Genomic DNA, 23,514 nt, shown 5'->3' on the forward strand with positions numbered 1-23,514 from the left:
TGACTGTGAATAATAGAAAGGTGGCACGAAGCACAGGTCACCTCCTCCTCCTTTCTCCATCTCTTGCTGCTGTTGCTTGTGTTGCTTGGATTATTGCTTTCAACATACCCCTTCACTGCCAATACGTGCACAAGGTTTCTCCTAATATTCATTATAGATGTTTATTTACTTTATTTTTTTTTTGGGGAGTTCATTCATGTGCTTATCTTATAACGAAGGTGTCTTGTGTTGTGCATTGTTTTGCATGTTATTCCGTACTTTCATATTACCTTTCCCTTTTTCTCCTTTTCTCCTCCCCGTAAACAACTGGAAAGACATAATGAAACAAAAATAATAAACAAAGAAAAAGAAAGAAGAAAGCAAGAAAAAACTTACAAAATACTGAGGGAAAGTAAGAAAGGAAAGAGAAAAACTGGGCAACAAGAATTTCTCAAACTACCTTAACTACATTTTTTTTCCCCTTCTGTGCCTCAAATAAGTTTAGGAAGTCTGTAGGCAGAATGTTTCAAGGGCACAACAATTTCCTGACACCTGACCACCACTACCGTGAATGTCCCCCAAACCCTGGCGACTAAAAGCCATCTTCCTTTAGCCTTGCCATCCTCTCAGTTATCAGAAAATGCATCCTCCGCTGACAGCTCGGGGAGGGAAAATGAACCTCTCTCTCTCTCTCTCTCTCTCTCTCTCTCTCTCTCTCTCTCTCTCTCTCTCTCTCTCTCTCTCATGATAACCATTATAATTACAGCTCGTCTCTCGTGTCTACGTTTCATTTATATCTGTCGTGCAGTCATTAGCGTAAAAACAGACTGACTGCCTCCCTTCACCTGTCCGTTGTGTTATCACCAGTGGAGACAGACCGACTGCCTGCCTTCATCTACCTGTCGTGTTTTCACCAGCACAGACTACTGATCAACTGCTAGACTGCTACCCAACCCCAGTATCTAGGGCGCCAGTGATAGCTAAGTGTTCCTGGTGGTCTATCGCCACTTGTCATCCATTTAATCCAAGTTATCAATCATCATCTGAGCCACTCCACCCCTTGCTATTCACACGGCCATAACTCTGCTAATACACCTCCCGTCATTTGTCAGTGGTGGGGTGACACTTCCGGCACTCCTCCCGTCCAACTTGCAACCCTTCTAAATGGGGTTAGCGGAACGTGGTGCTTCTAATCGACGAGGCAGACCATGACAGACGGTCTCAAGTAATCTAACACACTTTCTTGCCACCACATCACACCAGCGACTAGCTTCCTCAGTTCCTTCACTGCAACACGGAACAATCAGCAACATCAGAAGCAACGCGTGAAATTTTTGGCAGCATCTACAAGAAAACTAGCAATGTAAAAGGATACATTTTGTTGTTTCTTCTGAGTTCAGACTAGATCTAGCTGTAGAACAAGTAAAGATGCCTCAGTGACTGTAAATTAGGGAAAGGTGTAACAGGTGGCAATCAAAGTCACCAAAAGCAATCTTGACGACCATCTTACCAACAACCGTCGAAAAGTAACCTAAAGCAGCACATTGACGCCACGACCCCAGCTACAAATTTCCTTCAGTAATCCAATACAGCATCTTTACATCACATTACCATCGACAAACTTCCCTGGGTAACCTGAATCATATTGACGCCAGGCTACTAGCTACAGCCTCGCTAAATAACTTATAGCATCTTGATAACACAACACCAGCGCCAACCATCTCAGCACCACAGATACTATTAATATTTATAAAAGTGTTAAAAGAAAAAAAAAATACGCTACACATTCAACGTTAAAAATGGTAAGAAATTCAGACGAGAGGAAATAAGAAAGATCCGTAAATACCATTTCCAATTACAGTAATAAGTTCAAAGCAAATATAACGATTTATTGTTCGAAAAAAAAAAAAAAAAGCAAGCCTGAGTTACTCATGTCAAGATGCACACAAATAAATACACCACCAGCATAATCTGGTGTCAAGAAGAGGGACAGTGCAAGCTTAACTCAATCCTGTAAAAATACAAACGAATTAATGCAACACCAGCTTATCATTCACGCCGTATTGTTAGTAAGGATTCCACACCCAAAGCTCTCTATTTCCTCCACACACACACACACGCGCGCGCGCGCGCGTTCATTTTCCTGGTAAGTCTCGCACTACAGTGGCCTCAGCCTAGCTGTGTAGCGAGTGTGCACACCTCCCTTATAAGAGGGCGCCCCCAGCTACCCCACTATAGCTGTTATTGAACACCGGCCACTAGTGGAGTTGAAAGTTTTCTTAGCGTTCACTTTCCTCAAATTTCAGTACCTCGTCTTTGCCATAGTGCTGAGCATAATCACTTGCTATTTCGTGCCGCTGCTTTCATGGTCGCTAACTCACCACGCCAAGTAACTACACTACCAATCATCGTGAGTGAAGCCATATTATGCAATTTTCCTATTGACAATTTCTCTATTGCAGTGGTTCCCAACCAGGGATCCATGGAAGAATTTCAAGAGGTCCATAGAGATTCTACTTATTTATAAATTTATTATACTGGAATTAGGAGACATGCGGCTCAGAATAAAATTCATACTACTGTACACAATCCTTAAACTGAATGCTTAAATGCTAGAATTGCTCTACATTAGCTAACGGTATCAGGGGTGTCAAACTCACGGCCAACGTGACAAATTTGGCCCATGGTATGGTCATGAGTGGCCCGCTTAACCTATTTCGTTGTAGGGGTCCACAGGTGAAAAAGTGACTGGAAAAGGGGAAACGGGACAAAAAAAAAAGGTTGGGAACCACTGCTTTATGTTTCTCAGCCTAACACCGCACTAAAATTCACACCAAACATCCAAATTACTTCAACACTCATATGAATCGTATACTACAACAATCTTGCCTTTTGTGAAGGGTAATATTATGAAGGTTTATGTCACCTGTCATGACTCACAAAATCCCCAAGGCTCCTCATTGTCCTTTCTCAAGGAGACTGAGGTACCACACATAAACTTGTATACGACCCAATGTGCATTTAAGTCAAACACACACACACACACACACACACACACACACACACACACACACACACACACACACACAGTGTAGTGGTTAGCACGCTCGACTCACAATCGAGAGGGCCCGGGTTCAAGTCCCGAGAAGCGGCGAGGCAAATGGGCAAGCCTCAATGTGTGGCCCCTGTTCACCTAGCAGTAAATATGTACGGGATGTAACTCGAGGGGTTGTGGCCTCGCTTTCCCGGTATGTGGAGTGTGTGTTGTGGTCTCAATCCTACCCGAAGATCGGTCTATGAGCTCTGAGCTCGTTTCGTAATAGCAAAGGCTGGCTGAGTGATCAGCAGACAACCGTGGTGAATCACACACACTGGACACTCTCTCGGGGCAGGTGGAAGAGGCTAAGAGAAGCTGGGAGGGATGATCTGCAGTTGCTTTTCTCCAAGATGTACAGTTAGTGTTAGCACAAACATTCTGCAAGCTGTGAGTAGGTGAATGTAAAGAGGTTGAAGTAGTAGTAGTAGTATAATAAACTAGAGGAATACAAAGAAAAATCCAAACATGAGGAGAGGAGAGTGCCACTGTATGTTCTTATGTTCATATGTCTACCACTACTGTTTGCATTCTTTCCTTTCTTCGCATCGAACTTTAGTCAAACATCACATCTATCACAACCAACTGAATGCACTATGAAACGGCTTTCCTTAGATGAATACTGCGCTAAATTGTAATAATTCGTGTGTGTGTGTGTGTGTGTGTGTGTGTGTGTGTGTGTGTGTGTGTGTGTGTGTGTGTGTGTGTGTGTGTGTATATATATATATATATATATATATATATATATATATATATATATATATATATATATATATATATATATACTTTAGTATATATATATATATATATATAAATTGTAATTGTGTGTGTGTGTGTGTGTGTGTGTGTGTGTGTGTGTGTGTGTGTGTGTGTGTGTGTGTGTGTGTGTGTGTGTGTGTGTGTATATATATATATATATATATATATATATATATATATATATATATATATATATATATATATATATATATATATATATATATATATATATATATATATATATGTGTGTGTGTGTGTGTGTGTGTGTGTGTGTGTGTGTGTGTGTGTGTGTGTGTGTGTGTGTGTGTGTGTGTGTGTGCGCGCGCGCAGATATGACAGCCTGACCACATCCGGCATGGTCAAGATAAGCCCCATCCATCATTTACAGGCACCACCACTATACTCTCTTCCCATCCTGCCGCCGCGTATTCCCTCCAGGTCCCAATCCGTGTACCGCGCAGGGCCTGAAGCAGCGGCTATCCCTAAGCGCAAGCACACCATCCTGGAACAAAGGTGCACTCTACTAGTGCAACAATCCCGCCACTCACCTCGTTGTCTGAGTTGCCCATGGTGTCTGCCAGCCTGTAATCACGCACCACTTCGCCTCAACCAACTAAGGACAGGACCGGCCAGTGGGGCAAGACGCCAAACAGGCCGACTTAACTCCGTCACTCACTGGTCACTTCCACTCAGGATGTTAAGTTCTTGAAGTAACTTGCAATTAAGGCTCTATTCACCTGCACGGGGGGATAATACACGCACGAGGTCAGAATCACATGAATGTTTCTCTCTCGGCAGTCCAAGTAATTATTCTGATGTGGTTTGCGTTGTGCATCACAGGAGCGCCAGCCTCGGCCATTGGGTTACCACATCGCTCGGTGCAACCGCCATGTATGTTCATAGCTATTACCTGCCGTCCGCCCTTTACCAACCGAACTGATCAACTGATCTGATAGAACTAACTCATAATATAACAAGCCCGTCTCTCTCTCTCTCTCTCTCTCTCTCTCTCTCTCTCTCTCTCTCTCTCTCTCTGACACACACATGTACAAACACACATGCACACACACACACACACACACACACACACACACACACACACACACACACACACACACACACACACACAGTTATGCCACGATGCAATCCACTACAGCTGTGGTCAAATTTCTCTGGCAGTGAGATGGTTGAATGACGGCCTTACAAGCTGCCCCCTACAAAGGATGAGGGACGCTCCCACAAAGCGCATTAATTAGCAAACTAAATAATACAACTCCTACTACCACCTTTAGTCTCTCCACAGAAATGAAAAAACCATTACAGCAGGCTTGACAGGCTGCGCGCAACACCAGGAAAACGTTAAAGCCTCACAAAAGCGACTGTTGTTCTTTCATAGTCATTTGATCAGACTCGCCACGATACTCATCAATGGTAGCCTAATACTAACCTACAGCACAGTCCCGACACCCAACCCTCAGTCTACCACAGCGAGAGAGCGCGCATGAGATAAAGGTCGCGGGAATGCAAGGTTAGGAAGGGACGAACGCTGGGATGGTTACGTCTCTTATGGCCACTTGACCTGCCCGGCCACTCAGGCTCACAACTACAACGCCTGCCTTCCCCGGGGTGCCGCTAACACCGACACCAGAGAAGTGGAGGGATGCAACCTCTTGAGGACCTGAAAGGCACCTGTGAAGCACTGTACACAACACTAAGCTCCTTGCCCGCTTCTGTGACCACACTGACCGCCACCGGCTATTTTGTCACAGTCAGTCAGTGAGGATGAGGTGAATCTGGGATCTCTTCAATCCCATACATAACAATCAGGTGCACCTGAAGAATTAAACAATTACGATTTCATCCATGGTTTTAATACGTTCACAGAAAATACTGGACGCAGACCCTTCTGCTACGTGCGACGCTGTCAAAGTGACTGCAATGGGAGTGTCCACACGATAAATTATCGAGGCAATAACAAGTGAGGTAATGACGTGAAATTACGCGGTGCGAGAAGCGAGGGGGCGTGATCAAGAGCCAGTCGGCGCGTGCTGGCCCGGCGAGGGTCGAGGGCAGACTACTGCCACATGATTCCTCGGATTCAGGACGCCCCAGTCACCCCGACACGCGCCAGTTATTCCACACACGCACCACACCACACATCACAATGTACGACAACACTTTCCCAGCGGTGCGGACCAGCATATTACCACCTTCTGCCACTCTACAGCGACGGTTACTAGGGACACAGCACAACTCGTTGCAGGTCTCTCCTTCAGCAGCGAAGCCAAAGACTAACACCCCTAAAAGAACCCGGCGTTAACTGGGACCATAAAACCAACCAGATGCCAACTTGGGATTTCTTGCCGCCTCCCACCATCACTCTTGAATAAGGCCAAAACTTACTGCGATAGGATACTCCAGTCCCTCTTTATCACAATCGCCCTTCGGAGGAGAGGCGGTAACCTTCACTCTCCATCGCTCCCACCGGCCTGTGACACACCACTTAAGATCACACACAAGCATCACAAATCGCATCTATGGGGCATGAGACCCCTCCCACCGGCACTCCGCCAAAAACATTCCCTATAATTCAGCATAATATTAAAGTCAAGATAAAGTCATGAGTATTTTAGTGGCCTAAACTTGTTCACATCATACAAGTATGTGACAGAAGAGTTTAAACTGAATAGACTAAATACTCGATGACTTCATGTGAGTTTAAAAATAATATGACTCTCATGATACAGAAATGGCTCACGAATACGTGCCGCTAGAAAAATTTGGCGTCTTAATTATAAAGTAAAGGACTTTGGGAGGTTGCACAATCATCCAGTCCAGAGAGAGAGAGAGAGAGAGAGAGAGAGAGAGAGAGAGAGAGAGAGAGAGAGAGAGAGAGAGAGAGAGAGAGAGAGAGAGAGAGAGAGAGAGAGAGAGAGAGAGAGAGAGACTGAACGGAGCCAAGCTAAATGAAGTAGATGAGTCTAATTTCAGGGTGGTGAAGTCACGTACACAACAAAAAGCGCACTGTGCCACCTAAAGCAGAGCCGCGTCCCTGCACGAGGCCACAGCGACGCCGTGCACATCAGCCGCACATGAGTGGCGCCACAAAGCACAGGTAACGAGGGGATCAGATTTACCCGGACATGATGAACCCTTGCAGGATGTGAAATGACGCGCCTCTACTGCGCTTGAGATGGCGTGGCGCTGCGAGAGACGTTAAGATGAATTACCTTTGCACCCTTCGGGGAAAAAGCAGTGCTGACTGAACGAGATGAGTCTCGTTGCGGATGCGACGGCCCGCCAGCATTGATCTCGCCCTTGTGCAGCTCAACGGTGGAGCCGCTGACGTCACGCTACCGCAGCAAAACTGAGCTCATTAGCTGGCGCAGTGCAGCTCATGCTGGTGATGCCCCTGACTCCCGAGGTCCAGGTTAGGATTCTCGCTGAACCTTACTACCTTCTGCAGTGCGCCAAGCCGCCGCCCTCACATGAACACATGAACCCGCCGCCACGTACTACCCAACAGGTATCGATTTTTTTTTTTTTTTTTTTTTAGGGGGGAGAGGGCGCAGCGGGGACGGTGGTCCCGTTATGCGGGAATATGCAACTCTGCGATGCCCATGTCCGCGGGAACACGTAAGATGGTCTCTCTCTCTCTCTCTCTCTCTCTCTCTCTCTCTCTCTCTCTCTCTCGTTATCTCTAATAAAGTCTGGCAGCGGGTCTTCACAAAGCTAGAGAAAAGCGTCACTCCACGAAGAAGGTTCACCGGTGAAGGAATGACTCGGGTGTTTGCACAACTGTCACTGAGCCTCATTCTGCCGGCGACAACACACTTCATGATGCTTCTTTTCACACTTTCCAATCAAAAATGGATACAACTCTGAACATTTCCTATATTCTATCTGAACAACTTACACAACAGCAATAATGTGTGTGTGTGTGTGTGTGTGTGTGTGTGTGTGTGTGTGTGTGTGTGTGTGTGTGTGTGTGTGTGTGTGTGTGTGTGTGTGTAATTCACTGTTTAATCTGCTGCAGTCTCTGACGAGACAGCCAGACGTTACCCTACGGAACGAGCTCAGAGCTCATTATTTCCGATCTTCGGATAGGCCTGAGACCAGGCACACACCACACACCGGGACAACAAGGTCACAACTCCTCGATTTACATCCCGTACCTACTCACTGCTAGGTGAACAGGGGCTACACGTGAAAGGAGACACACCCAAATATCTCCACCCGGCCGGGGAATCGAACCCCAGTCCTCTGGCTTGCGAAGCCAGTGTGTGTGTGTGTGTGTGTGTGTGTGTGTGTGTGTGTGTGTGTGTGTGTGTGTGTGTGTGTGTGTGTGTGTGTGTGTGTGTGTGTATACAGCAGAAGCAAGAGGGGATCAGCGGGCACAGCTGAGAGGCAACATTTCCCTGACCACATTAAACACAACCTAAGAGACATAGATTCTAAGTTTTCAACCAGTAAATGCCTGAAAAAACATGTGCGAGTGAGTGCAGGCCAGGCAGGCTCGCAATATCGTTACCCAAACACGAGTGCTGGCAGCCTCCATGTGTACCAAAAATGTGAGTCGTGAACGTATCCCTGAGTTATGCACACCAAGGAAGCTGCATGCTAGGTACTTAACTTCTGACAGAAATCATCACAATGATCAGCACGTCAAAACATCCACAGATGAAAACACATTTCCTCCAAACTTCTCCATGGCTCACGGCAGTGCCAATCTCTGCAAAGTTATGCCAGTAAACTTGATTCGCGCACCTCCACCTCTTGTGTTGCCGTTTAGCCGTGAAGTCAACACATTACACCTCAAACACCGTGCTTTTTGACGTGACCTGACATTCACTTCTTCCCTTTTATTCTTGACATGAATTTTGGCCCAAGAATTAACTTCCAGAAGCACGCATCAAGTACATACCTGTCAGAGTGCAACGTTAGCAATGTGAGGGTGACGACAGCTGAGGTCTAAACACAATGCGACACAGGGAAAAAGCTGCAGCGGAGGTTCGCAGGTCACGGAAAAAAAAAAATAAAAAAATAAAAAAAACGGCAAACCCATTACAGCTTGAGCGACAACGATGATCCTTGCTGGAGAATCCTTATGCATCGCAAACCAAGCAATATTGTGAACACGAGGCACATCAGCAAGACAAATCTGATACCCTCTAATCAATGGTATAGTGAGCCATTCTGTTCCACATCGGAAACACGCACGTCACGTTCTACCGCTATTTTCATGCTAACTGCTCTTCTGATCTTGCTAACTGCAGCCTCCCTCCTCCTGCTGCCTTATTGAACAAGACTCTTCTTTCTCTTACCCCTATTCTGTTCATCTCTCTAATGCAAAAGTTAATCGGTATTCTAAATATCCCTTTCTCTGTTAAACTCCGGAACTCCCTACCTGCTTCTGTATTTTCATTTTCCTATGACCTGAAGAGGGAGGTTTCAAGACAATTATCCCTTTCTTTAGGCTAACTTTCTCTGGCCTGTTCGGGGACTGACATCAACGTGGGCCTTTTTTGTTTAATCGTTTTTGTTACCCTTGTTCAGATTTCCCCTCTTACATAAAAACAAAAATTAATCAATCAATATTATCACCATATGGTATATATATATATATATATATATATATATATATATATATATATATATATATATATATATATATATATATATATATATATATATATATATATATATATATATATATATATATATATATATATATATATATATATATATATATATATATATATATATATATATATATATATATATATATATATATATATATAATTCAAATTTCTATTCATAATAAAATTAATCTTTTACTATAACAGGAACCCCGCAAAGCTTCAACGATAATTATCTTGCAACCAAGTACAAACACACAAAACATAAGAAAATAAATAAATTGACAAAACATAATAAAACATGTCTCCCCGCCACTAACATACCATCCGTTAATTACAATACCCGCCACGCTACGTAAGGATTAGCGACTCTCAGCGTGCTATTCCTCTCTGAGCCATGATGCTGTATACGAGATAGCATAATGCTTCCCATCCACTGTACCTTTTGTTTACTCGTCTACTTATTGAACTTAATGTTACTGGTGGTACTGCATATGAGTCAGCACTGTGTGTGTTGTGTCACGAGCTACGTCTGCATATAGCAGGGAGCAGGATCGCTGTCAATTAGTCATTCCAGTCAGCATTATGTCATACAAAGAGGGATCACCCATGGACAAAACTGGGGCGAACACGGGAAAAGGTACATCTATGACAGTTTCTAGGATTCGCAAATGCTTAGTCAGCCTAATGGAAACTTTCGGTCACTGTCGTTGTCATGCTTTCCTGTTTGACCGCGCTCATTACCATTGCATAACTTGAAGCATCATGGCACTGCAGGAAGGGTTGCCTGAAGCTCCAACAATAACTAGACACTAATCTTACTTTTGATTTGTTTTTTTTTTTCTCTGAGTGACCTCCGAATATGCAAGGAGCGACGTGTCCCCACAAGTGGGTGACCTTAGCGACCCACGTCTTGCTCATCCCGGTGAAGATACCTTAATTCTTGGCGCACCACTTACAATCAACTCATTAGCTTTCATACCTAAGCTGTTAATATATAAATGTTGAGCAACACCCCATACATATTCCTTAAGGATTACTTGCCGGGCATCGCTGGTGTCTCCCACGCTTGACATCACTCGCACGCACGCACACACGCACGCAAGCAAGCAAGCAAGCACACACACACACACACACACACACACACACACACACACACGCACGCATACACACACACACACACACACACACACACACACACACACACACACACACACACACACACACGCACACATACACACACACACGTTACAATAAATATAGTGAATTAAATGAACGTCAGCTTAAGATTGTCTTTGTCATCATTATAATAACAAAACAACAACAACAACAACAACAAATAGGTACTTCAATAGACAGGCTAGTTGGTAGCAACTCAGTTGCTCTTCTCTCATGGAAACACTGAGGAATAAGATTGACACTCTTCCCAACACAAGCATGCCATTCATGGTCAGGAGAGCCTTCACCAGTTCATAGGAAGTTTCCCTCAAACCTCTCTTCATGCCACATAGGGATTCGCAAAGATGCACGCCTGAAAATGGGCTTGCAGTGTGCAGGACGCAGATTCTGACGAAGGGCCGCAGCATGAGCGAGTGAAGTGCGTAACCGGGCCGCGTGACGCACCAGCTGGAGGAGACAGGACACCACAACTTCGGGACGAAAGGAAGCCATTTTCGGAGATGTACAGTTTATGCTAAGCTCCGGTACAATATCAGATGGACAGAGTCATGCCAGGCACACGCACACTAATGTTTTGTGCTCATGGTAACGCCTAGTATTAAAAAAAATAATAATAATAATACATAATGAATAAATAAATAAATAAATAAATAAATAAATAAACAAATAAATAAATAAAAGCACTTTCATATGTGATGAACCCTAAGCACTGACTTCCATCCCGCTACAGTAAGCCCGTGGCAAGTGTTGGGTGACTGGCGTGGAGACGAGTCAGCCCCGTCAGGAAGCATCTGTCAGCCAGACTACCAATTGTAAGCTACCCGCTGCAACTGTATTCCAGGTGATTTACTTAGACATAGCATACGTATAACGCGTTTCTCGCTCACCTTTATGACAACAGAATAAAAAATTTACCGCCTCTTCACACTACGAGTCGTCCTTTGTGGTGGTGGAGCACGGTGACGAAGATGGGGGAAAAAACATCCACCTTCAGACCCCCACGAAGGTGGACGTCCTTCGTTTTGCATGTCCTTCTTGCACTGAAATGCTCCCAAACGTTAAGACAGTCGTATGCAATCGCAGAACACTAGTCTGTACGACCGTCGGGGGGCGTCATAATAAAAAAATAAAAAAAGACCCCAGCATGTTATGCTTCCTTACGACATAGGAGGATTCCCTTCTACATGGCAGGATTCAGACGCTACACGTCCATCATGACCTAGATTGGGGGTTCTCAATCTTTTTTCTTGTTAAGAATCCCATGATCTACCCGAACTCTCACTGATCTGACATAGAGCAGAATGTTAATTTAGTCGCTAATACTAAAAGCGTTTTCTGTAGTGTAAGGGGAAGTGCAAACGCTCCAGTGTCTACACTGAACAGACACCGTCACTGTTGCCAAACGAATGTATTCTCAATCCCTGGAAAAAGTTAACGTACATACAAGTCGATGGAACGAGCACCGTGATCAAGATAGATATAAACACAGCAGCGACATGGAGGAGTTTGAAGATTTACTTGAGGAGGAGTATTATTGGCCATTAGTGCTTCATCTTTTGTATAGGCGAAGGTCGAGCAACCTGATATTCCTAAAAAAAACAGCGGGTCTTGATTCCTTGAAATACACACAATGTTTTGATCTGCGCGGGTTGGTTTTGAAGCTGTTCCACTGGATATGTATGGCTGCAGCTTTCTGGTGCCTATGTAATTGAATTACAGCAATATTTAGCAAATAGACTTTCACCATCATTCATTACTTCATACTATACAGATTTGCAGCAATCTTATCATTTTATTCATTTAGTAATAGAAAAATAACTCCACTATTATATCGAAGTCACGACCAGAAGCGAGAAATCAGACAACAACCACAGCAAGGATGGATAGATGCAACGTGTCACTAGCAACCACCAGGTCATTAATTAATTTACTTATTTACGTTTTATTCTGGTCCTCTTAATTCAGTATGCCACACAATATATAAACTTAATTGATTGGCTGAAAAACGTTTGATAAACACGGGCAAATGAAAGCAAACACTTTGGAGAGGCTTGTGGAAACGTTTGTTAAAACTTGCCTCCGTTTGACTCCGTTTGCACCCAGCCACGCGACTAATGAAAACGCCTTTACTCAATATGCAAAGGATATTATTAGATCAACCATCTAAGTATACTCCTGGAATGCTAATTTAATAACTAACATTAATAGGCAATGATACTGCAAAGGATACTATTACGTAGATCAGTCATCTAAGTATCCTTGGAAATCTTGTGAATTCCTTGGGGGTTCGCGAAACCTAACTTCAGAACCCCAAACCCAGATAGAGGTGATCAGTATCTTTTTTTTTCGTTAACTTCCGAGCGTTAAACATCAGAGAGAGAGAGAGAGAGAGAGAGAGAGAGAGAGAGAGAGAGAGAGAGAGAGAGAGAGAGAGAGAGAGAGAGAGAGAGAGAGAGAGAGAGAGAGAGAATGTGGTCTTGGGAACAATATGACTGTACAAATGAGTCATTAAGCAATACCGCCCAGGCCTTTCTTGGCAGGAGCAGGGCTGCCAAGCATCCGCCAACGCTGAAACCAAGAGGAAAAAGAAAGGAAGAAAAAGAATCGTAAACAGTGTACGTGAGAGCCGCTTCTCCTATGAATTCCTCCCGCCTCACGCCATTCGTTCTTGCTTCCCGGTACTTCAATGTTCCTTTTCTGTTGTTATGGCCTGCACTGCCCTCCTCAAACTGAACTTGGCGGCCTCCAACTCCTTCCCTCGCATGCTTCTATGTATACTTTTACACATACTGCTGCACACACACACACACACACACACACACACACACACACACACACACACACACACACACACACACACACACTTGGCCACCATCTCCATGTTTTCATTTGCTTAACTGAGAAACAAAACAAACTATGTAACCTTCTTCTCATTCTATTTTCTTCCTTCCTACATCTTGGTCTAAAAAATATATATGAGAGAGAGAGAGAGAGAGAGAGAGAGAGAGAGAGAGAGAGAGAGAGAGAGAGAGAGAGAGAGAGAGAGAGAGAGAGAGAGAGAGAGAGAGAGAGAGAGAGAGAGACCTCGGGAGGAGCAAAGGCAGGTCAAAAGAGCAACTTCCCCTCATCCACTAGGACGAGGTAGGACAGTGTCTAGGTCCTGGCCACAGATCCTACTTCATTGTTGTAATGAGGAACGAATATTCCCTCCTTGTACGGTGGTTCCTGTGATCAGGACAGTGGTGGCGGTCCCAAGCTATCTGCCTTAATTCTTTCAAGAACTCCACAAATTTTTATCAATACTATCAACAAAACAGTATTAAAGTACATATTTATACTTATCTGTTTGCCTATCTAACTCGCCACTACACACACACACACACACACACACCCGGTAGCTCACTGGTTAGAGCGCTGGCTTCACAAGCCCCTGTTCACCTAGAAGTGAGTAGGTACGGGATGTAAATCGAGGAGTTGTGACCTTGTTGTCCCGGTGTGTGGTGTGTGCCAGGTTTCAGGCCTATCCGAAGATCGGAAATAATGAGCTCTGAGCTCGTTCCGTAGGGTAACGTCTGGCTGTCTCGTCAGAGACTGCAGCAGATCAGATCAAACAGTGAAACAGTGAAACACACACACACACACACACACACACACACACACACACACACACACACACACACACACACACACCGCGTAGTGTAGTGTAGTGGTTAGCACGCTCGACTCACAATCGAGAGGGTCCGGGTTCGAGTCCCGGAAAGCGGAGAGGCAAATGGTCAAGCCTCTTAATGTGTAGCCTCTGTTCACCTAGCAGTAAATAGGTACGGGATGCAACTCGAGGGGTTGTGGCCTCGCTGTTCCGGTGTGTGGAGTGTGGTGTGGTCTCAATCCTACCCGAAGATCGGTCTATGAGCTCTGAGCTCGCTCCGTAATGGGGAAGACTGGCTGGGTGACCAGCAGATGACCGTGGTGAATTACACACACCGCGTAGTGTAGTGGTTAGCAAGCTCGACTCACAATCGAGAGGCCCGGGTTCGAATCCCGGCGCGGCGAGGGAAATGGGCAAGCCTCTTAATGTGTAGCCCCTGTTCACCTAGCAGTAAATAGGTACGGGATGTAACTCGAGGGGTTGTGACCTCGCTTTCCCGGTGTGTGGAGTGTGTTGTGGTCTCAGTCCTACCCGAAGATCGGTCTATGAGCTCCGAGCTCGCTCCGTAATTGGGAAGACTGGCTGGGTGACCAGCGGGCAACCAAGGTGAATTACACACACACACACACACACACACACACACACACACACACACACACACACACACACACACACAAACACACACACATGAGAGGGCCGGGTTCGAGTCCCGGGAAGCAGCGAGGCAAATGGGCAAGCCTCTTAATATGTGGCCCCTGTTCACCTCACAGTAAATATGTACGGGATGTAACTCGAGGGGTTGTGGCCTCGCTTTCCCGGTGTGTGTTGTGTGTGATGTGGTCTCAGTCCTACCCGAAGATCGGTCTATGAGCTCTAAGCTCGCTCCGTAATGGGAAAGACTGGCTGGGTGACCAGCAGACGATCGAGGTGAATTACACACTACACACCGCGTAGTGTAGTGGTTAGCACGCTCGACTCACAATCGAGAGGGCCGGGTTCGAATCCCGGTAAGCGGCGAGGCAAATGGGCAAGTCTCTTAATGTGTGGCCCCTGTTCACCTAGCAGTAAATAGGTACGGGATGTAACTCGAGGGGTTGTGGCTTCGCTTTCCCGGTGTGTGGAATGTGTTATGTGGTCTCAGTCCTACCCGAGGATCGGTCTATGAGCTCTGAGCTCGTTCCGTAATGGGGAAGACTGGATGGGTGACCAGCAGACGACCGAGGTGAATCACACACACACACACACACACACACACACACACACACACACACACACACACACACACACAGTACGTCCGTACATAACATGTATTACGCACATACTACATACATACATAAAAACAGGATGACAACAACGATGTCAACAATAACACTACCACAACTGCAACACTGAAGTCCATTACAGTGTGTTCTCTTAATTTGCCATCTTACTCATTACAGCAGCGAGTAACGAATGTCATAAACGGCCCTCCTCCAGTTCTTTTCAGGCACGTGCAAACCAACTATATGACAAACATGCTATGCCATCAAGCTGGGCGGCGCACACGGTGCGGCTGTGCCTCTTCACGACCACGACACCCCCCAGGTGTGCACTGTGTGCCACGGTCTTGGCAATAAGGCGGCACAGCTTTCCACTCCTCAAGGACAAACGAGAGTTGCATCTCACACTAATGACCCTCATCTCTCATCATGTATGAAATCCTTACATAGTTCCTTCCCCCTACCCGTCACCGCCGCCACACCCCGCATCTGAAAACGACCAAGAAGGGCGTGGCTCCCTCACACCTGCTGCTGCCAATTTCCGCCGCGCTTCCCCCCGCTCCTTCCCTGACCCACTCTGCCAACATGATCGGCACGCAGTACCCTCCCACGCGTTCTCCTGAAGAAAAAACCCGACCCGATCCTGAGGCTGACAGCATGCTCCCTTGTTTGACATACATGCAATCAAAGTTGTCTGTAATAGGTCAATGGAATAAAAAAAATAAATTAATTAATTAAAAAAAAAACTCATCACCATCCGGAGAATGCCAGTTGCTCACTGGAAGGTCATACGCTTACGAGAATAGTCACAAAAACACTCACACACACACACACACGAGATGCGGTCGAGGAAGGACGCACTGGCGCCGTTCAGACAATCAGCTGATCTTCACTACTTACCTGTTGTACAGTATTTACAGTGGCCTGGGCAGGTAGTGTGGACTCATTTTTTTCATGAAATCAATTATTAAGGAATCATGAGTAAAGAAGAGATTCCATCCAAATGCAGACATGAAATTAGGGAAAAAAAATGAAAGCTGATGATGACTATGTTGGTGAGGGAGACAGCGCATTCGAAGGTTTCGATGCGGCGTATACTTTACTACTAAAAGTGTTGAATATTGAATGTAAACTAGATAAATTGATAAAGGAGAATATGGAAATGAAAGAGAATAAAGAACAGGAAAAAGAGTTTATAAAACTGAGAGAAAGGATAAAAAAGTGGAAGAAAACGAAGCTAGGCTAAGAGCGGAAAACGAAGAACTTAAAAAGGAAGTAGCTAACTACAAGAAGCAGATGGAAGATGGACTCGGTAAAGCCGAGAAAGAAAAAGAGAAGCTGAAAGATCTAGTAAACAAGGAAGAGGAAAGAGTACAGAACGTGATTAAAAAAGAAGTACAAGCATGGAGAGTCCAAGATAAGAAAGATAAGGCTGATTTTCAGGAGGTGATTCAAGAACAACTTAAAGAAAAAGAAGAAAATATGACAAACAAAATGATAGGAGTCCTCAAGACAAAAGAAAATCTAGTTAGAGAAATTGCAAAAAAAGAAGAGTGTAGTCGTATTTGGAATAAAAGAAAAAATATAAAATATAGACCAAGAAGAGAAAAGAAGAAATGAAATCAGTCAAAGACCTACTGAAGAATCTAAACGAAGATAGGCAGAACTTGGAAGAGGAAGTAGAAGAAATAAACAGAATGGGACCATATCAAGAAGGAAAACGAGACCAATTAAAATACTACTAAAATCACAAGCAGCAACAGAAGAAATATTATATAGAACAACAAAACTTAGAGAAACAGAAGGCTGCAAGGATATCTATATAAAGAAAAATAGAAATGAGGAAGAAAGGAAGAGATACAATGAACTGGCAGCAGCAGTAAGGGAAAAAATAATGAAAGGTCAGAAGAGGAAAAAGGCATTTTTGGAGAATTCTAGGAGACAGGATAAGGAAATGGTATATAAACGAGAAGGAAGAGAAAAAGTGGAACAAGTTTAACTAAAAATGATAAAGGCAAAAGACTAAAAATGATGTATACGAACATAGACGGGTTTTATCAAGTAAATTAGAATTAAGAGATTACATAAAGAAAGAAAATCCAGATATTGTATGCCTGGCTGAAACAAAACTAAATGAGGCAATCAAAATAGACTTGGATAATAGGTATAATGTATGGAGAAGAGACAGAGTGGGTAAAGGAGGAGGAGGAGTCATGATAATGTTAAGGAAGGAGATAGTGATAAACCAAGTGGAATGTGGGAAGGAAAAGCAGAAGTATTGTATGTTAAGATGCATATTAATAAAAAGAGTTAACAATCATTGTAACATATGTGCCACCAAAACAAATTCATGGACCAATCAAGAATATAAAGACATGATAGATGACACAATAAGGAGTCTAACGAGAATCGTTAAAGAAAGGAGAAAAGTGATATTAGTAGGAGATTTCAACTGTAAAGAAGTGGACTGGGAAAATTATGAAAGTGGTATGGGGAAGAAGCCTGGGAGAAAGATTCTGAACCTAATGATAGACAATATGATGGACCAGAGAGTAAAGGAATGCACAAGATTCAGAGGAAACGACGAGCGAGATTGGACCTAGTTTTTACAAGGGGTATACAAATGAATGATGATATAAGATATAAGTGCCCATTGGGAAAGAGTGACCATGTAATATTAGAAATAGATATAGAAGAGGAAAGGAAGATAGAGACGATTCATACAAAGGAGACCGATTAAATTACAGAAAGGCTGATATTGAGAATCTCAAGAACTATTTTAAAACGTAAACTGGGAGGAGATGGAAAACTCAGAGATGATGCAAGAGAATATAACTTATTTTTGGAAATATACAAAACAGGAGTCAGGAATATGTCCCAAAATATAGACCTAAAGAAGAAGGAAAGAAAGATTGGTTTAATGCAAGGTGTGCTAGGGCAAAGGAGAAAAGAGATGGAGCATGGAAAAGGTGGAGGAGAAATAGAAATCCAGCAAATAAGGAAAACTTCAAGGCAGCGAGAAATGAATATGTTAAGGTGAGGAAGGAAGAGGAAAAGAACTTTGAAAAGGACATTGTCGAAAAATGTAAGGAGCAACCAAAATTGTTCTATAGATTCATAAATGGAAAAATTAGGCAAAAGAAACAATAGAAAGGTTAAAAGGAGAGAACGGATGGTGGAAGACCCAAAAGTATGGCAGAACTATTAAATAATAAATTCCAGGAGGTCTTTACTAAGGAATCCAAATTTGAAAGGCCACAGGGTAATAGAGAGAATCTATATGAAAGAGATTAAAGTAACCAAGCTTGAAATAAAAGAGTTAATGAAGGAACTGGATGAAGAGAAGGCAATGGGACCAGATGAAGTCTCAGGCAGAATACTGAAAGAATGTAGGGAAGAACTAGCAAGTCCTATATACAACATCATAAAATGCTCAATAGAAAATGGAACAGTACCAGTAGAATGGAAAAGAGCTGAGGTGGTTCCCATATATAAGAGCGAAGGAAGGAAGAACCTTTAAATTACAGACCGGTATCACTAACTAGTGTAATATGCAAGATGTGTGAAAGAATAATAAAGAAACAATGGATCGAGTTCCTTGAAGACAACAAATTAATATCAAATAGCCAATTTGGTTTTAGAAAAGACGGTCTTGTGTAACTAATTTATTGAGTTTCTATTCTAGAATAGTTGATAGAGTACAAGAGAGAGAGGATGGGTTGACTGTATTTATTTGGATTTAAAAAGGCGTTTGACAAAGTGCCACATGCAAGATTATGGAAGTTAGAGGAGAAGGGTGGCTTAAAAGGAAGCACATTGAGATGGATAGAAAATTATTTGAGGGGAGAGAAATAAGGACGGTAGTTAAAGATATGAAGTCCAAGTGGAGAGCAGTAGAAAGCGGAGTGCCACAGGGGTCAGTATTGGCACCAATACTTTTCCTCATTTATATTAACGACATGCCAGAAGGAGTGAACAGCTACATAAATCTGTTTGCAGATGATACAAAACTGTGCAGAGTTATAAAGCAAAAGAGGATTGTGAAATACTGCAAGAAGACCTAAATAAGATCTGGGAATGGAGTAAAAGTGGGAAATGGAATTCAATGTGAACAAAAGCCATGTCATGGAAATGGGAAAGAGTGAAAGACGACCTGTGGGAATCTATAAGATGGGAGATGGAGTAGAACTGGAGAAAGTAAAAAGGAAAAGGACTTAGGAGTGACGATGGAAGAAAACAATCAACCAGTAAGCCATATTGATAGAATTTTTAGAGAAACATATAATTTGCTAAGGAATATTGGAGTAGCATTTCACTACATGGACAAAGAAATGATGAAGAAATTGATAAGTACTATAATAAGACCCAGATTGGAATATGCAGGAGTAGTGTGGACCCCTCATAAAAAGAAACACATAAGGAAATTGGAGAGACTACAAAAATGGCTACAAGAATGGTTCCAGAATTTGAAGGGATGACATATGAGGAGAGACTAAAGGCTATGGATCTACCAACCCTGGAACAAAGAAGGAGAGAGGAGACCTGATACAAGTTATAAATTGATATGGAATGGACCAATGGATAAAGAGGCCCTGAAAACTACAACTAGGAAATACAACTAGGTAAATACACACACACACACAAATATATATAAAAAAAAATATATATATATATATATATATATATATATATATATATATATATATATATAAAAAAATATGTGGCTGTAGCAGTGAAAAGTTTAGCCAGCCCTGTAATGAGGAGTGTGTTATTATTTTCAACGTGTAGAACATATCCTTGGTCTGATAAACAAGTTGGTGCTACCCCAATTATTTCAATTTCTGGTTTAGTGACTGGGTTACCATCCTCCATTTGGCTACAGTGAGTTTTTAGTTGCTTAGTTTTCTTGCAGTGTAGCTGTGCTGTAGGCTATCATTTGGTAATGTAAAAGACTAATGGTGTGGCAGACCCTTATTATCAACATTTTATTTGTGAAAATATATGTTCAATGTGTTTATCTGGCTATAACTGGCCATTGCTTTGGAAATTAATGCACCTAATCAAACCAACCTACTCTAACCTAGGTTAGACCTCCCACAAACAAAAATTCACAGATTCATCTCTGTTACCATGTGCAAACAGTTATTTTCTAGATACATTTGACAAATAAACATTATTTCTGTACTTGTTCCTTTTATTTAAAAAAAAAAAAAAAAAAGTCTTTTACATCCTTCCCATCATATTGCACAACTCCAGTTTGGTACTCATTTATTTCCTTGTAAAGAGACCAGAACTTTTCAATGAGTGTGCTACATAGTTGATGGCATCTGCAGCTTCTTTAATACATAGGGCTGCAGCAGACAACCCACCCATGCACCAATTTCAAGGTATGCTTTCTTACCTATCTCATCACAATGGTGCTAGATCTTACCAACACTAGGTTGTGTTTCCTTACCCGAGTTTAAAAAACTCGTTCATAAGTTAGTAAGAGGAGATACGGCATGGGGGTTTGCTGTTGGTACTTACGAACACCAATGTTTAAAAAAAATTGGCAGATAACCTAAACTAGAAATTTCACATCTCTTCTCTAGTTAAAACATTTTCTATGAAGTTAGGCGTTCTAAGGCATTTCTGCCAGTTTTTTTCATCCCCCCAACTGTTAACTCTGTATAGGAGTCTTATCCGCTCAAATATGGAGTATTCTTCACATGTAGGGAGCTTCTCTATTCATACTGCTCTTCTACATAGGGTGGAATCTAAAGCTTTTCGTCTTATCAACTCTCCTCAAAACTGACGTCTTCAGCCTTTTATACAAGAAAAAGAACTCTAGAGAACCCAGTTAAATATCTGTAACCTTGCAATTAGGTGCAGTGAGAGAGTGAAGCATTTCAGAGCACCAAACAAGATGTAAGAACATTAATGAGTCTGTCAATAACCTAATGCTTTTCTCACAAAAAAAAAAAAAGTAAGAAATGAAATGAAGAAATTATAAAAACTGCGAGAACATTGTCATAGAGAGGAGAAATTATTAAAAAAATACAAATGGTTTTATTGAGGTGAAATTGATACAGTAAGTCCTGATAGGTAGTTCTTTATCCGGAAATTCAGTTACGGATTTGGAGATTACTATGATTGATATACGGTAAGAAAAATTCACAGATACAGTATCCGCTCATGTCATGAGAGGGCCGAGAGGAGAGCAGGGTGATGACATCATAGAATGATAAGTACTGTCTTTAAGGAAAATGGAGTGATCTCTTCTTCCTCTGAACTGCATTACATATTACTTACATGCATTACTAATTAGATGAATAAATGGAATATTAAAGGGTCTATTGTAAGCACAAATATATTCATAATAATTATGGAAACATTTAAAGCCTACCAGAGGGAACCATGCAACAACTGATAAAGGAAACAGATGGGTGGAAGACTATCAGAGAATGGTGGAAGTTGTATAACATCAAGAGCCTTAGATAATATCAAGTCATCTTGGGAGAAGTGAAAAGTCTACCATGAGCTTGGCGTGGAATAAAGTATGGAGAATGGATGACTTAGGCTATATGAGACATGTGGATCAGAAATGACATAGTAAATCTGTGATAGGGCTGGCTTGATGAAGTTGATGATGATGATGATGTTCAAAATCTTTTGGAAAGCCATGCTGAACCTCTCTCAAATGATGAACTTATAGAGAAAGACAAGGCATCACAGGAGGCAGAAAAAGAGGGACACAAAGAAGAACCTGTGCGTGGCCTGGACATCAAAATTCTAAGACAATGTCTCAGTGGTATCGAAAAAGCTCTGGAAACCCTGAAGGAATGTGACCAAAATTCTGCCAGGAGTAGCAAAGTAGTTCATGGCATAGAAAAAAGTGTCAAGATTTATCAAGAAATCTATGATGAAAATATAAGAAAACAAAGTCCTATCTAGAGACGCCTTATGTGTTCAGCAGAAGATGAGTAAGGATGAAATATGTAGTCTGGAGGAACATCATCTGATAGAATACATGGCAAGTGAAAGGATTTCTTTGCTCAGTACAAAATGACTACATGTACATTTCTGTATGGGTGACTTTGAGTGATAGAAGCATTCTACTATTACATGTTATAATGGGTTTGGATAGGATTTGATACACGGTAAGGTTTTCAGGAAGATATGACTGATAATGAGGACTTACTGTATACAAATATAAATATAAATATATATATATATATATATATATATATATATATAAATATATATATATATATAATAAAATAAAATGATGAAATTGGGGGAAATAGTGACATAAAAAAGATAGCAGAATTGAACAACTAATGGTGAAAAAGATTGGTGCTGAAACAAAATATAATATCAAAATTAATGTATAATATTGGTTCCAATTAAACCATGTCAAGGTTAAAAAAAAAATTACATCAACTCATTGAACATTCATAAGAACATTTACAGATGGTTCTGTCTTGCATCATTGGTTTGGAGTGGTGATGGTAAGAGGCATGGATTGGTGGATGTGAGACAAAAATGGCAGAATCTGGCTATCACTGTCTAGTAGGAGAGACTAGAGACTGTGTTTCATCTTAATGGTGGAATGGAATGAGATGGCTTGAATAACAGGATCTCAGGTGGATAATGAGATTTTAGCAGCTCATGGGTGCATGATAGCAATAAAAGATAGCTGAAGTGGATAGAGGTTGACTGTGAATAATATATATATATATATATATATATATATATATATATATATATATATATATATATATATATAAAAAAGATAGCTTTAAAGAAAATTTAGGTAATGGAGATATTGAGACAGGACACTATGATGAGCACTTGAATTGTAATACAACTAGGTAAACACACACACACACACACACACACACACACACACACACACACACACACACACACACACACACTACCTTTGTTTGGGTTTACAGTGGCCTGGGTGATAAG

The 23,514-nt window shown here is 42.3% G+C and overlaps 1 protein-coding gene across 5 annotated transcripts in view; it reads right to left on the reverse strand.

Annotated features, from left to right (window-relative positions):
- The window catches only part of LOC123517154 (cAMP-dependent protein kinase type I regulatory subunit-like), a 240,909-nt gene that overhangs the window by 181,500 nt on the left and 35,895 nt on the right, over positions 1-23,514 (reverse strand). Inside the window, exons 1-2 of one of the 5 annotated variants that reach the window (XM_045277128.1) lie at positions 6,043-6,164; positions 4,381-4,569 (exon numbers count right to left, since the gene is read on the reverse strand). The exons of 1 other annotated variant lie outside the window; for it this stretch is intronic. In XM_045277128.1, the coding sequence (XP_045133063.1) occupies positions 4,381-4,401 (21 nt within the window). In that variant the 5' untranslated portion in view covers positions 4,402-4,569; positions 6,043-6,164. Of the gene's footprint in view, positions 1-4,380; positions 4,570-5,833; positions 5,942-6,039; positions 6,165-6,235; positions 6,383-23,514 lie in introns of those variants that run through there. 3 more of the 5 variants (XM_045277129.1, XM_045277126.1, XM_045277123.1) reach the window with 3 other exon arrangements.

Source organism: Portunus trituberculatus, chromosome 41 (assembly GCF_017591435.1).
Source record: "Portunus trituberculatus isolate SZX2019 chromosome 41, ASM1759143v1, whole genome shotgun sequence".
NCBI lineage: Eukaryota > Metazoa > Arthropoda > Malacostraca > Decapoda > Portunidae > Portunus > Portunus trituberculatus.